Source organism: Cyanistes caeruleus, unplaced genomic scaffold (assembly GCF_971803275.1).
Source record: "Cyanistes caeruleus unplaced genomic scaffold, bCyaCae1.hap1.1 HAP1_SUPER_30, whole genome shotgun sequence".
Taxonomy (NCBI): Eukaryota; Metazoa; Chordata; class Aves; order Passeriformes; family Paridae; genus Cyanistes; species Cyanistes caeruleus.
This window is the reverse complement of record NW_028256295.1, coordinates 1,652,104-1,667,757: the sequence shown is the minus strand read 5'-3', so window position 1 is coordinate 1,667,757 and position 15,654 is coordinate 1,652,104. Positions and strand designations below refer to the sequence as shown.

The following is a 15,654-nucleotide window of genomic DNA, read 5'->3' as shown; positions in this document are numbered from 1 at the left end:
CCCCATCTGCCTCCTGCATGTCCCGGTTAATATGTACCCACCACTTTTGTATAACATCCGATATTGATGGCTCTGTTAAGTCTTTGTTCTTCTGGAAGTTCAGGAATTTAGCGGGACTTTGTCAGAGCAGCGGTCCTTGTCAATTAGTAACATTTTCTGAAACTGAGGCTTTTTCCCATTGCTTCCTTATGTGCAAGTCCGTGGCCCTATCTGCAAGCAGATTCACTCATTGGCTCTGTTTTTTCTTCCTGGGTGTTCTTTGATTTTGGGATTGCTCTCGGTGCCCTCATTCGCTGTCCTTTTGTATCCGTTTGTGGCTCAGGAGGCCTGGCTGCCCCCTGCATCCCCTTGCTCAGCTGCTGAATGAGCTGCACTCAGCAAGGTGTGTGCATGGTGAAAAGATGAGAGTTGCTGTAGAACATAAGAGGAGAAACTGCATTCGTTTAACCCATGGTCTGCCAGGGAACCACAAAAATGTTGCCTGTTCCCATCCTTTCCACATTTGGACCGGTACATGAGCTTTTTTCTTATATCCTTTGTTATCTGTTTCTCCACTTTTCCTCTGTGATCTATTGCCAACAGCAGTTTGAGACATTTAACTTTCCACAAACTCTGCCTCCTTTTCCTGCTAAAAGATAATGTGACTCCATCCCATGGTGAAATGTTGTATTCCTGATCTGGGTGGATTGGTTGGGAAGAAAGTCAGAAGCTTGAGCTGTCTGGTTGGGGATTATTTTGAGGACATCCTGTAATCTAATTATGCCATGGAAATGATAAATGGATTCTCTGGCTCCTGATATGAATTCATTAGGGTTCCCCGGGGCTGGCCCATGGTGTTGCAGGATTTGTTCTGGTGGCTGTTCATATTTTCCCCATTTTTGGGTGCTCCCTCCAGCCAGGTCTGCATCAATTTTTGGCTTTTCTCTAATTAAATCAGCACATGTTTGCATTCCCAACTGTTTTCCCTGAACTTGTGGTAGCAAAAAACCCCCAGTGCTCTAATTCACCCTATATAACATAGAAAGTGAGAGCACAATTTGAGGTGGGGAGCGGGATGATTCCCACTCATTTTTTATAGTGAAGTTTTCACAACAATCTCCATTTTCTGTTTTCCTTTTCAGCTTAACCAATTTCTGCTGCAGAGTCAGATATCCTCACCATGGGATCTGCCTTTAGCTGTGCAAATTCTGCCTGTGCCCCCAGGCAGAGCTTGGGGTGAGGGGCAGAGGAATTCAGGCCAATTCCTCCCCCAGGCAGGAACACCCTGGTACATTGTCCAGGCTTTGCCCCAGGGGTGTTAATTTGCATTTCTAAAGCTCCTCTGCTGGCTGCCTGGAATGAAGCTTCTCCTCTTCCAGGGAAAGCATGGGATGACTCACATGGAGGTCTCCCTCCCCCATCTGGTTGTTTGTGTTTTTTGGTTTTTTTTAACAATTTTCTACTAACTGTTTCTATTTTAAAGGGACTCCTTTCAAGGTCTTCTGGTTTTCAAAATGCAGCTTAAAGGTGAACATGGAAAAACCCATACCATAATGTTGCCATCACTAAGAGCCACACACAAACATAAAAACAAAAATTAGAAAGAAATCAAGTATTTTCTTTTTCTTCTCTTCTGACTAAAAACTGATTCTCACACCCCTGGACCAAACAGAACTGACAATATAAAAGTAGAATTATTATGAAAAATTCTTCTAATGGTGTAATCCTTTCACTGAAACTGTGAAAAGCAAAAACTCTCCAACAGTGTCTTTAGAGAAATAAAGCATTCCTTGATTCTGAACAGAATCATTTCAGCCACACATAGTCTGCATGTGCAGAGAAAATCATTCCATGACATGTGAGTTTCACTAGATCTTTCCTAAACTTTATACAGTCTGAACCCATAGAAATTCATTAGTTTAGTGTTCATTGTTTCCAAGTTGTGGAGTCCTTAGTGTTTGGTTTCCTGTTGCACCCGGATTTCTGTGTCTCTGATGTGAATTAGGTCTGCACTCCTGGATTTCCTGCTCAGCCTTTTCCAGACCAGGTGTCTCCAGCTGTGCCAGGGCAGTGTCTGGGGTAGATGTTGGTTGATGTTTGCTGCTGGGCCTTGATGTTTTGTTGATGGTCGTTGTCTTTGTGGGAATCTTTTGGGCTCTTCCCAGTCTGTTGAGATGTTAAGTTCATCTCTGCTGAGTGGTGGAACATCCCTTAAAAAACCCTTTAAAATTCCGTTCCCCAAGGCAAATGCGAACCAAGTCTGACTGGAGAAATCAGATAAAAAATAATTTTACACTTGGTATATTTTCCAATACTCTAATCCCAGGCAGCCCAGAGTGTGAGTGTAATTGAGAGCCAGAGTGGAATTCTCCCGGTGCCTTCCCCAGCAGCTGTGGCGAGGGCAGGCACAGAAAGCCCTGAAGCTCCAGCAGTGCCAGCCAGGATTGTCCCGCAGGGGCTGGAGATGCCAAAGGAGGGTGCCCAGGCCGAGGATTTCAGCAGAGGATCTGTGGGCAGCCCCAGGGGCTTCCCCCGCTGGGGAGTCCTGGCTGCTGCTGCCTTGCCTTCAGTGCAGGCTCAGGGGCGGCTCCCATCCTCCTGCTGCAGCCGGGAAATCCAAATCTGCGGGGCTGCAGAGCCCTTGAGCCGAGGCTGAGGGGTCCCCCCGTGTTCAGCTGTGCTGGGGCTGTTTCTGTGCTCAGGGACACTTGGAATGGGCCGTGCCACTTGGCCACCAGAGCTGCTTCTTTCCTCTGCTTCGGCAGGACCCGATGTCCTGCTTGGGTGTGTCGCAGTAGAGATGGACAATGACACCTGTTTCTTCTTCCACCATAGCCAAAGCTTTATTGCACACAGCTTATATTTACATGGTTATCAGAAGGCACCGTGCTTAATTCCAGTTGGTTGGGAACTCAGTTCACTGGTTGGTAATGGTGAGTGTACACGTCAATCCAAACTTTTCCCTCTAACAATGTTTTCATACTTTTTCTACTGATTCCCATGGGACAGATCCCTTGTTACTACAGGTGCACTTGTTTTTCTCCCCAAGAATAGTTTGTTATGTTAACAAACTTTTCATCTTCAAGATGTTTTTGCCTGGGAACTTATCAGGCCAGCTGCTAGCTACACTAAGCCCACGTAACAAATCCTAAACCATGATTTTCCAAGTCCTTTCTTTTGTAAGGTTTTACCTTTATGTGACAGGGTGTTGTGGACAGCAAAGTCCAAAGGTGGGTGTGTCTCAAATCTCTCCCAGCCCGGGTCTGGATCTGTCTCAATTCAATGCAGGCATGGGTTTCTCCCCAGCCCCCTCTCCAGGCTGTTCAAACAGGAGGCTGGGTTAAACCCTTCCCCTGTCCTCAATTCTAAATCCTCCTGTGCCACTGAACAAGTTTCATACTGCAGTCACCGAGCTCTGCTCATCCATTTAGGGGCTCTGTTGGGGTACGTGGGAGAAGATGAGGAGGGGTCCCTGGGGTCATGTCCCCCCCCAGGAGCGCCTGTGACTCCCCCATGTCCCCCCCATGCCGGGCTCACCCCCTTTTGTCTCTGCCAGAGCTCCTGACCCAGCTCCTGCTGTGCCCTGGGAGGGGCTTTGGGGAGCCCCCCTGGGACCCCCTTGGATCCCCATTCCTGGGCCCTGGGACCCCCCCGCATCTCCTTCCCCAGCTCCGGGACCCCCTGCACCCCCTTCTCCTGCACCAACAGCGCCCTGCACCCCCTTTCCCGGGGATCCTCCCCTGCCAGCCCCTGGATCCCCCGGTTCCGTCAGCCCGGGGACCCCCGGAGCCCCATTCTCGGCCATCCCGGGGCACCGCACCCCCAGGCCTCCCTTTCCAGGGAAAGCCGAGCTGGGCACGGGGCTCTCCAGCCGCTCTGGCATTTCTGATCACCCAAAGGAGAGGGAGAGAGCAGCAGAGAGAGAGAAGGAGATTGGGAATCGGGGCTCGGACTCCCAGCGCCCGCTCCTGCTCCGCCGGGGCTGGGGAGCCGCAGCCGCAGGAAAAATGGGATCCGCGGATGCCGGGGCTTCCCCCGCTTTGGGCCGAAGCCGGCGGGTTCCAGGCAGAGTTTGAGCGCAGGGCCCGGGAGTTCAGCCCAGTTTGTCCCGGGGGTCCCGCAGTGCGCGGCCGAGGAGGGTCCCGGGGGATCCCGGGAGGGGATCCAGGGGAATTCCCTGGAATTGCCCCGTCCCCTCCCCCCGCGCTCCCTCGGGCACTTTCGCTTCCGCCTTGGCCGCCCTGCGCCGCCGGGATCTGCCCGGCGACCGGTGACGTCACTGCAGCCTCGGACTGCCACTGGCGGGCAGCAAAGAGCGGCGCCAATGGCGGGGCCGGAGGCGGCTCTGGGGGCGGGGCCGGGGCTGTGGGCGGGGCCACAGCGGAGCAGCGCGATGGCTCCAGCGCTGGGGCCGGGGGCGCTCCCGGTGGGCGGCGAGAAGTGAGGGGGACCCCCGGCACCGGGACTCTTTGATCGCCCATTGTGGAGCGCCGAGGGGCCCCTAAACCCCCATTCCTGGGCACCGCCATCCCACCGAACCCCCATTCCCGGCCGTGGGTCCCACCCTGCACCCCCTTATCCGGCACCAGGAACGCCTGCACCCCTTTCCCGGTCATCCCGCCTCTCGCAGCCCCCAGAGCCCCCTTCTCCTTGACCCATTTACCCCCCGGACCCCTATTCCTGCCTCTCCCAGCAGCCAGCCCCTCCTTTCCTCAGCACTGAGGACACCCGGGACCCCTATTCCCAGCCATCCCGGCTTTCCCTGCCCTGTCCTGGCAATGGGGACAGCGGGGACCCTTGGAGCTCCCTTTCCTGGGTACAGGAACGCCCTGAACTCCAGCCATGCCACATCTAGCCAGCCCTAGCCTCCCCTCTTGTCACTCCTGGCATCCCCAAATGCCCTTCCCGGCTCTCCCCATTCCCCCTTTCCTTCACCCGTGACCCCCCCAATCCCAAATCTCCAAATGTCCCCCCAATTCTCCTCTCCCTGCGTTCCCTGCACGCGGCGCTGTCGGAGCCCGGCCCGGGCTTCCCGCAGTCCATGTCCATGGGGTCCCTGGCTGGGATCCCCTTCCAGCGCCGGCGCAGCGAGCGGGGCCGGGCGGAGCCGAGCCGGGATCTTGGGATAGCCAGGGCTGGGATCTTGGGATAGCCAGGGCTGGGATATTGGGATAGCCAGGGCTGGGATATTGGGATAGCCAGGGCTGGGATCTTGGGATAGCCAGGGCTGGGATACTGGGATAGCCAGGGCTGGGATCTTGGGATAGCCAGGGCTGGGATCTTGGGATAGCCAGGGCTGGGATCTTGGGATAGCCAGAGCCGGGATCTTGGGATAGCCAGGGCCGGGATCTTGGGATAGCCAGGGCTGGGATCTTGGGATAGCCAGAGCTGGGATATTGGGATAGCCAGAGCTGGGATATTTGGATAGCCAGAGCTGGGATATTGGGATAGCCAGGGCTGGGATATTGGGATAGCCAGGGCTGGGATATTGGGATAGCCAGGGCTGGGATATTGGGATAGCCAGGGCCGGCACAAGGAGCGGCACCGGCACGGGGCCAGCGGGGAGCTGCAGATGCTGCAGCAGCGGCACAGCCAGAGCGGGGCTGAGCGGGGGGAGCCGGGGCTGGGGGATCTGTGGGGCTGCGATGGCAACTGTGGCACCGCCATGGGGATCCCTGAGATCCAGGCTGAGGGATTAACAAATTCCCTGGCTCACAGCTGCAGGGAATGTCTCCGGAAATATGTCAGATATGGGCGGGAGGCGCTGGAGTGTAAAGGTGGGGAGGGCAGAATTCCCATGGGAATATGGGAATGGGAATGTGGGATTTAGGAGGGCAAAATTTTGGAACCTGGAAATTTCCACGGAAAGTCCATGGATGGATCTCAGACATCATCCCATTGCCGTGAGACCTCCATGGATGGATCCCACTGCTGTCCCATTCCCAAGGGAATTCTGTAGATGGATCTCACTGCCATTCCATTCCCATGGAATTCCATGGGCAGATCTCCCCATCCCGCAGCCATGGGAGCTCCAGTCCGGTTCCCCCCCAACCCCATCCTGGGGATCACCCTGTTCCTTGCCATCCCCACCCCCACAAGACTCTTGGGGGTCCCCACCATGACCCACCAAGCCACCCCCAAACTCTTCCTGGTCCCTCTTCTTTCCCTCATAACGGGAATTCCTGGCTGTCCCCCTGTGTCCCCTCCCCCAGGACTTTGGGGGTCCCACCCGACCTGTCCCTGCACCCCCAGATTTCTTCCACAGCCCCCCTGTGATGGTGGAGGGTGGGGGCCGAGTGCTGGGCCCCCCTGCCTGCAGCAGATCCAGCGGCGAGGGCAGTTCGGGGGGTCCCTCAGCATTTGGGGTCCCTGGGATTTGGGGTGACCCCCCGGGCCCCCCAGGATCTCCCTGAACATGCTGACGCTGCCCGTGCGCAGTGAGAAGGTTCAAACCCGGCACGGGGTCCCCAGCACTGCCACCCGCATTGCCCAGGTACCCCCAAACCTGCCGAGAACCCCCAAAGCCCCCGGGACACCCCAACCCCCCTGATCCCAAACACAGCCCTGGATGCTCCAAAAACCCCCCAAGACAGCAAAACCCCATACAGACGTTGAGAAGGTTCATACCTGGCATGGGGTCCCCATCTCCATCACCAGCAGGTTCCCCAAAACAGCCTTGGGACCCCCAATTCCACTCCCGGGATCGCCCAAATTCCCCCATCGGGACCCCTGTAAACCCCGTTGAGAACCCCCAAAAAACAACCATGGCCCCAAAAACACCCAGAACTTCTGAAAATCCCCAGGAACCCCTCACGAAGGTTTGCACCCAGCATGGGGACCCCATCGCCTTCATCGGCATCACCCAGGTACCCCCAAACCCCTCCCGGGACCCCCAACCCCTCCCGGGCTCCACTGCCGGAACCAACGGGAGCGGTGTTGCCCTTTTAAGAGGAGTTACAGTGGGACCCGACAACACCGGGGGCCCTTAAAGCGGCCATGGTAGAGAGAACCCCCAAAATTCATCCTGGGGGACAAAACATCCCCTACAGGGGCTTGGGGTGTGGACACCCCTAAAAATGTCACTTAAAGCCGTCATGATCCCCCCTCAAAAGGGGCTTGTGGGGCTGCGGCCGCACAAACACCCTAAAATGGGGAGGAAAAAACACCCCTGTAGTGGTGGGATCCCCCCAGAAAACCTGAAAAAGAGAAAAACTCCTCTTGAGAGGGGCCTGAAGACCCTGAAAGGCCCTGGAAGAGGGACAAGATCCCCTCCTGTGCTGGGGCCTCCCCGAGCCGGGAACTCTCCCGTTCCTGCACTCGGGGGAGCCCCGAACGACGGCGGCTCCTGGGCTGAGCCCCCCTCAGCCGGGGCTGCGGGGGGAACTGGGGGGGCTGGGACGGGGCTTGGGGCTCCTGGGGTGAACTGGGGGACCCTCAGTGCTCCCACCTCCCCCTGTTCCCCTGTCCCGCCCCGTTCCCATTGTTCCCCCAAAGCTCCGCTGCCCCCAGCTCGGTTTGGGGGGGACCCAGCCCTTTCCCATCGTGTCCCGGCCCGGCCCCGCTCACCCGAGGGCTCCGAACCGCGCACAGGGACAGAGGAGGGACAGAGGAGGAGGAAGAGGAGGGACAGAGGAGGAGGAAGAGGAGGAGCAGGAGGAGGAAGAGCTGGAGCAGGCAGAGGAGGCTCCACCTGCGCTCCCCGCTCTCTGCATCTGCAGCTCCTTCGGGACCATCGCCCCCCATCCCGCAGGTGCCCGGGGAGGGGGAGCTCGCCCCAAATCCCCCGGGGCTCCCTGGCTTTGGGGTTTTTGGGGGGGATGTTTGGGGATGGCAGGGCTCCAGAGCCGAGCCGCAGATGCTCCTCGGGGGCACCCCGGGGGTCCCCGGGAGGTGTTTTTGGGGGGTCCCGGTGGCGGTGGCGGCAGAGCCCCGGCAAAGGGGCCGGGGGGATGCGGGTCCGGCATGGCCGGGAAAGGGGTTCGGGGCTCCCGGTGCCGGCAGTGGCTGCTCCCAGCATTGCCCAGTTGCTCACCCCGTGTGGCTCCAGTTTCCTCGGCAGCAGGAAGAGCCCTGTCTCTCCCAGTCATTTCCTATTGGGGTACAACTTGTCTCCATTTTTCCCAAATGTTATCCCCATTTTCCCACATTTTTATCCCATTTATCCCAAATTTTTCCCCATTTTTTTATCCTGGTTTTGTCCCACTTTTTTCCATTTTTCCTCATTTTATCCCGTTTTCATATATTTTTTCCCCATTATTATCCTATTTCTATATTTTTTCCCTAGTTTTCACCCATTTTTCTCCTTTTTTCCTCCATTTCCCCCCCTTTTTAACTCATTTTTCCTCAATTTTTTCTTATTTTTTCTGATTTTTTTCTATTTTTTTCTGCATTTTTACTCCATTTTTTCTCCATTTTGTCCTAATTTTTCCCATTTTTTTCCCATTTTTAATCTATTTTTTCCCCATTTCTCCATTTTACCCTCTTTTTGCTCCATTTTCCCCCAGTTTCTTCCCCATGTTCTCTCCTGTTTTCCCCATTTTCTTCCATTTTTCTCCCACTTTCACTTCATTTTTACCATTTTTATTCCCATTTTCCCTTCATTTTTCTCCCAGTTTCCCTCAATTTTTTTCCCCATTTTTATTCTGGTTTTATCTCATTTTTCCATCATTTTATCCCCATCTTCTTCCATTCCTTTCTCCCATTTTTCCCAATTTTTCCTTCATTTCTATCCCATTTTTCCCTAATTTTATCCCATTTTTCCCTATTATTTTCCCACGTTGGCTCCAATTTCCCCCATTTTTCCTCCATTTCCATCCTATTTTTCCCTATTTCCCCCTAATCTTTTCCGTTTAATTATTCAAAAAAATTAATATTTTCACGGGAAAAAAGGGTGCTTTGGGGGCAAAACTTCATGAATTTGAATCACAGCTTTCCCATAATTTTTCCATGATTTTTCCATGATTTCTAGCTGGAAGGAGGAGTGGGATTCATCTGAACATTCTGGAAGCTGGAATAGGACCAGGCCATCTACCTTCCCAAAAATCTGGACCAGTTCATCCGCAATTCCACCTTTCCCCACTCCCCGGATTCCCAGGTCTGGAAATTCTTCTGCAACCTCCCAGGTAGGCAATTCCCAAAATTCCATGGAAAAATGGGATAGGGGGATTTTATCCTGTTTTTTTCCTGATTTTCCTGATTTTCCCCAATCTTTTTCTCTCTTTTTTTTTTTTTCTTTTTTTTTTCTTATTTTTCCCTGAATTTTTCCCAGTTTTTTCGCCATTTTTTTCCTGATATTTTTGTTTTTCCTGATTTTTCCCTCTTCTCAAAATTTTTTGTCTTTTCCCCAACTTTTTCTCTAATTTTTCCATAATTTTTCTGTTTTTTCCCATTTTTTCCCAATTTTTTTCCCTTGTTTTTCCCATTTTTTTCCCTGATTTTCCCCCCATTTTTTTCATTTTTTTTCTGATTTTTTTCTCTGATTTTTTTCCAGGTTTTATTCCCTTTTTCTTATTTTTCCGCATTTGTCACAATTTTTTTCACAATTTTTTTCACATATTTTTCAATTTTTTTTCCTGATTTTTCCCTCTGATTTGTCCAAATATTTCCCTTTTTTCCTAATTTTTCCTGATTTTTTCCTGTTTGTTTCCTTGATATTTCCTAGTTTTTTCCCAATTTTTTTCCCAATTTTACAAAGTTTTTTTCCCCACTTTCTTGTACTCTTTTTTTTTTCCCCTTGATTTTTCCCATTTTTTTCCCAGTCTTCTTCCTCTTTCTTTTCCTGATTTTTCCCTGTTTTTTCCCAAATTTTTTCCTAAATTTTTTTCTTGATTTTCCCCCACTTTTTCCTGATTTTTCCTCTTCTTTTTGCAATTTCTTCCTGGTTATTCCCCATTTTTTTTCACAATTTGTCCCTGATTTTTCCCTGTATTTCCTAATTTTTTTACTGATTTTTTCCTGATTTTTTCCAGGTTTCTTCTCTCTCTTTTCTTGATTTTACCCAATATTTGCTCAATATTTTTCCAGATTTTCCCCATTTTTTCCAGATTTTTCCAGATTTTTTTAATATTTTTTTTTAGATTTTTTTCATTATTTTTTTATTTTTCTGATTTTTTTTCATTTTTTCCCCATTTTTTTCTTAAACTTTTTCTTGATTTTTGTACTTTTTCCTGTTTTAATCCCATTTTTTTCCCTGATTTTTCCCTTTTTCTTTCCCTAATCTTTCTGGTTTTCCCCAATTCTTTCCTGATTTTTTTATTTTTTTCTGATTTTCCCAGATTTTTTTATCCTTTTCCTGTTTGTTTCCCTGATTTTCCGCTGATTCTCTTTTTTTTTCCACATTTTTTCTCTGATTTTTTCCGAATTATTTTCCAGATTTTTTTGCAATTTTTTCTCAAATATTTCTGGTTTTTTCTTCATTTTTCCAATATTTTCCCGATTTTTCCTGATTTTTCCTGATTTTTCCCAGGGTCTTTTTGGGTTTTTTTTCCTGATATTTTCTCTGATTTCTCACAATTTTTCACAATTTTTTTCATGTATTTCCCATTTTTTCCTGATTCTTCTCTCTTCCTTTCCCAAATTTTTTCCGGCTTTTTCCCAATTTCTTCTCAAATTTCCCTAGTTTTTACCTGATTTTTCCTGGTTTTTTTCCTATTACTTTTCAGATTTATTCCTCTTTCTTTTCTGGATTTTCCCCAATTTTTCCAAGTTCTTTCCCAGTTTTTTTCCTGATTTCCCAAATATTCTTTCCAATTTTCCCTGGTTTTTCATGACTTTTCCTTCTTTTCCTATTTTTTCTGATTTTTTCCCCATTTTTTCTGACTTTTCCTGATTTTTCACAGATTTTTTCCACTGTCTTTTCCTGATTTTTCCCCATTTTTTTTACATTTTTTTCCTTAAGTTTTCTCTTTTTTTCCCCCAAACTTTTCCTGGTTTTCCCCAATTTTTTGTCAGATTTTCCCGTTTTTTCCAAATTTTTCCCAATTTTTTCCTGATTTTTCCCTGATTTTTTTGGATTTCACCCTGATATTTTTGGGTTTTCCCCGAATTTTCCCTTCCATTTTCCTTGAATTTATCCTGGGCTTTTTTCCATTTTTTCCCCAATTTTCCAGTTTCCTTCACACTCCCAGTCTCATCCCAGTCACAATCTAATCCCAGTAACACCCAGTCTGATCCCAGTCACTCCCAGTCTGATCCCAGTCACTCCCAGTCTGATCCCAGTCACTCCCAGTATGAGGCCAGTGGCCCCCAGTTGCTCCCTGGCAGTGCCAGTGTGACCCCAGTAGCCTCCAGTGTGATCCCTGGGACTCCCTGTCTCTCCCAGTATATCCCAGTCAGCCCCAGCACGCTCCCAGTCATTCCCAGCTCCTCCCAGTTGCTCTCAGCATGATTCCAGTTGTTCCCAGCCACTCCCAGTCAATCCCAGTATGATTCCAGTCACCCTCAGTGGGATCCCAGTCTCAGCCAGCAGGGACCCAGCTGCTCCCACTGTGATCCCAGTATGATCCCAGTTGAGTGTGATCCCAGAATGGTTGTAATTCTTCCCAGTTCCTCCCGGTATGATCCCAGTTGTCCCTGGAATAGTCCCAGTCCATCTCAGCATGGTCCCACTCACTCCCAGTTTCTCCCAGTGTGGTTCCAGCTGTTCCCAGTATGGTCACAGATGCTCCCAGTATATCCCAGCTGCCCTCAGCATGCTTGTGCTCATTCCCAAGGATTCCCAGTTGCCCCAGTAAGGTTCCAGTTACCCCAGTCCAAACCAGTCCCTGCCAGTGCTGCCACTCCTGGGATCCCCCAGCCCTCTCTGCGTTCCCCCCTCCCACATCTCCCCAGAGGAGCCCCAAGGGCTGGCAGTCCCCAGCCAGGGTCCCCAGCCAGCCCCAGGTTAGATCTGCAGCCCCCAATTTTCCCAGTTTCCCTCTCCTTTTCCCCGGGCCGGGTTCCCCCCGTCCCCAGCGGGTGGGAGCAGCGGAGAGCCCCGCGCTGCCCATCCCGACCTGTCCCGGCTCCATCCCCGCTCCTGCCGTGGGCTGTGAGGGGTTTGGGAACGGGGCACCGAGGGTGTCACTGCTCCTGGGGGAGGAGGAGGAGGGATGGAGGAGGAGGGATGAAGAAGGAGAGGGAGAAGGGATGGGAGTAGGAGAAGGAGTTGGCGTTAGGGAGGAAGAGGAGGAGAAAGGATGGAAGGGGAGGAGATGGAGGAAGAGGAAGGACAAAGGAAGATCAGGGAAAGGAGAAGGAACCACGAGGGCTAGCACTCCCTGAATTCACAGCCCCTCACCCATGGGATCATCATCCCCCATCCCACAGGTGCCCCAAGACAGGGAGCTCAGCCCAGATATCCTGGGGCATCCCTGGGTTGGGATTGGGGGGGGGGGGGGGGGCGCGATATTTAGGTATTAAGGACTGCAAAGCTGAGTGGAAAATGCCCGTTGTGGAGACACTGGGGTTCCCAGCATCTGTTAGTGAGAAGATGGAAAAGGTGAGAACTTTTCAGATTCCTGGCACTCCCAGCAGCCTGAGGAGGGCAGGGATCGAGTAGACAGAGGACCCCCAGTACATGCGTGACCCCCCAGCAGCTGGGACAGGGGGGAACCCCTGAACAGCAAAGGGGAGAGACCAGAGATGGGGAACTCCTGGGAGGCATTTTAGGGGATGAATCTTGGTGTTTGGGAGGTTTTTATGGATAGCTTGTGATTTCTAGAGATGGACTTGGGCAGGAGGAACCCCCTATTCCATTGTGCTCGTGAATTGTATTTCTCCCCAAACATGGATTTCTCATTCCCAGACTGTTGGCCCAAGGGAGGAAGAGGCTGTGAGGAAGAGGAAGATGCCCCAGGACACCCAGGCAGGTGAGGAGGAAGTCAGTGCCCCTTTCCCCCTCTCTCCTGCTCCATCTCCCAGCCCAGCCTGGCCCCCGGCTGCAGGACAACCCCGCTGCCGACGCCGTCCTGCCGGGGACGCACTGGGGGGATCTCCTTCCCCTTCCCTCTGGCACGGAGGCAAATCCCATCCTCTCCTTGTCCTTCCTCCCCCAGACCAGGAGCTGAGGATGGAGACCAGGGAGGACAAATCCCCACGGCAGAACCTCGTGGAAGAGGCTGATTTGAGCAGCTCCACAGTGCAGGAATCCAACAGGGAGGAAAATCCCCAGAGATCCCGCAGGAGGAGGGGCTCCAAACCCATCCCAGGGTGCTCTGAGGAGGAAAGACCCACCCTGTGCCGGGAAGGCAGCCGGAGATCCAGCCAGGGCTCTGAGCTGGTGGTCCATGAGCAGCTTAAGGATGGGGAGAAGCCCTACAAGTGCTTGGAGTGTGGGAAGAGCTTCAGGTTGAGCAACAAACTGATCTGCCACCAGATGATCCACACTGGGGAATGGGCCTACGAGTGTGGGGAGTGTGGGAAGGGCTTCAGCTGCAGCTCCCAACTCATCATCCACCAGCGCATCCACACTGGGGAGAGGCCCTATGAGTGTCCTGAGTGTGGGAAGAGGTTTCAGACCAGCTCCCATCTCCTCAGGCACCAGCGGATTCACACGGATGAGAGGCCCTTCTGCTGCCCTGACTGTGGGGAGGGCTTCAAGCAAAACTCCCACCTTGTTAGGCACCGGCACATCCACACTGGGGAGAGGCCCTATGAGTGTCCCGAGTGTGGGAAGAGGTTTCAGAGCAGCTCCCATCTCCTCCAGCACCAGCGGATTCACACGGATGAGAGGCCCTTCCGCTGCCCTGACTGCAGGAAGGGCTTCAAACACAACTCCCACCTCATCAGGCACCGGCGCATCCACACTGGGGAGAGGCCCTATGAGTGTCCCCAGTGTGGGAAGAGCTTCTCCAGGAGCTCTCACTTGGCCAGACACCAACGGAGGCACCAGTAAGGGAAGCCCTGTGAGTGCCCCAAGTGCAGGAGGAGCTTCGTGTGCTGCCTCAGCTCCATCCCCCATCAGAGGACCCACGTTGGGCAGGACCTGATGACCCACGTTCCCAGTGATCTGTGTTGGGAACACACTGGGCTGGTGGTCATTTTGATTTGGCCCTGATATTCTTTTAATTCATCTTCATCCCTTTAAAATAGACAAAATTGGGGTAAAAAGTCAAGAAATTCATCAAAGGCATCTAAAGCCTCACTTTTTACTAGTGCTTGAAGGGATTCTGGTATTCAGGGAGGTAATGGGGAGGGTTTTGGGGGTATTTGGTTTATTTGTCTCCATCTCTTGGCACTCAAGGAGATGAGCGAGTTCTATCTGTCACCTCAAAAGCACTCAGTGCCATTGAAATCTACTCAATCCCACCCAAAATTCCTGGATTCCACAGCCCCTCAGGGTGTGATGTCTTAAGTTTTAGCTTTCCTATTTTTCATATTCTGCACTGCCTAGGTTTGTAGTTTTGAACTTCCTATTAAGTGTTAGTGAGCTCTCTTCACAGAGTAGGTAGACAAAGCAATTCCTTTTCTAGCTTGATACCAAGGACAGTCGTTACAAGTTCCAGGCCCAAAAGCATGAAGAAGGGTGGACTGAAGAGAGAAAACAAGAAGGATGGGACTTCATCATCTGAAGCTTTAACTGGAAGATGAGCCCAAATATGCAGATGGACTTAAAATTCTAAAAATGTGAGACCTCGTGATCATTTTTGTGACCATTTTTGGTCCATCTTGGGTGTAGCCCTGGCCAGGTTCTTGTACTGCCCAAGGTGTATCCTTTAAGGCCTTTTAATAAACTTTATTCTTAACTCTGTCCAGCCTCTGTTCTAGGTCAGCCTTCTGAAGGCATCAGGTGGAATGGGGTTGGAAGGGGATTGGGTGAAGTGGGATGCAGATCAGGAGGGGTGAGATGGGCATTGGGTGGGGCAGGATGGGTGGGATGGAGTTTGGGAGGTGTGAAATGGTGGAAATAGAGCTTGGGAAGGGGGTCTTGATGTCCAGCAGGGATGGGGTGGGTTGAGGTTGGGATTGGGGAGGTGAGGTGGGGTCTGCAATGAGACAGCCAAAGTTTGGGGGTGATGAAGGGAGCAGGAGGCCATTACTGAGTTTTTCTGTGAGATTCCCCTGCCCAGGGATGCAAAGATTTAGTTTCAAATGAACACTGTTAAAGTGAGAGGCGTGGGCAAGAGTGAATTCCATCCCTCTGCCTCAGAGGATGGGCCCTGCGAGCCCAGGAAGAAACTCCACCCTGGACCCCTCGTGGGGTGGCAGCCCAGGGATTTCTGATTGGGTTTGGGCCCCTGGGGTTTCTCCCTTGCTGTGTTCCCAGTGGTTCCTGACCTTGAACTCCACCCTGGTTCTCAAACCCCATCTCCCTGCCTCTGTTTGGGGCTGTCTCTGGATCTGAGTTTGTTCCTGAGCTGAATAAATGGTTTCCTGAGCAGAATCCCATCTCGTTGGTGTCCCATGCCTGTTCCTGGTAACTCTGGCTGCCCTGGACATGATCCTGCAGCCCTGGAATGCAAGGCTCTGCAAACTGGAGACTCGCCCTTGACCCCCCAAAATTCCCTAAAATTCACCCAAATCCCTCAAAATTCCCTTAACTTCCCTAAACTGGCCTTTTTGTTCCCTCCACTGCCTCCACAGACGGTGTCTTGGGGACACCCCCAGGAATTTGCAGGGGGTCTCTCCTCCCCTGCCACCCCCAAAAAACCCACTGCTTCTGGGAAAAAAATTCCCCCAAATCCCTTTGATTCAAGG

At 51.8% G+C, this 15,654-nt stretch overlaps 1 protein-coding gene across 1 annotated transcript; it reads left to right on the top strand.

Moving 5' to 3' along the window:
* Positions 1-7,034: 7,034 nt before the first annotated feature.
* LOC111922031 (uncharacterized) lies at positions 7,035-14,705 on the top strand. Its single transcript, XM_086874810.1, has 4 exons — positions 7,035-7,729; positions 8,948-9,101; positions 12,764-12,827; positions 13,014-14,705. The coding sequence occupies exons 1-4, from the start codon at positions 7,056-7,058 to the stop codon at positions 13,850-13,852; spliced, it is 1,731 nt and encodes a 576-aa protein (XP_086730936.1). The 5' UTR covers positions 7,035-7,055; the 3' UTR covers positions 13,853-14,705.
* Positions 14,706-15,654: the final 949 nt, after the last annotated feature.

Bases quoted from the DNA above. Each gene is read 5' to 3' on its own strand.
- LOC111922031 (XM_086874810.1), top strand. From the start codon at position 7,056: ATGTCACTTAAAGCCGTCATGATCCCCCCTCAAAAGGGGCTTGTGGGG. The intron at 9,102-12,763 runs GTAGGCAATTCC...TCTCATTCCCAG, and splicing joins ATTCTTCTGCAACCTCCCAG to ACTGTTGGCCCAAGGGAGGA. The intron at 12,828-13,013 runs GTGAGGAGGAAG...TTCCTCCCCCAG, and splicing joins GCCCCAGGACACCCAGGCAG to ACCAGGAGCTGAGGATGGAG.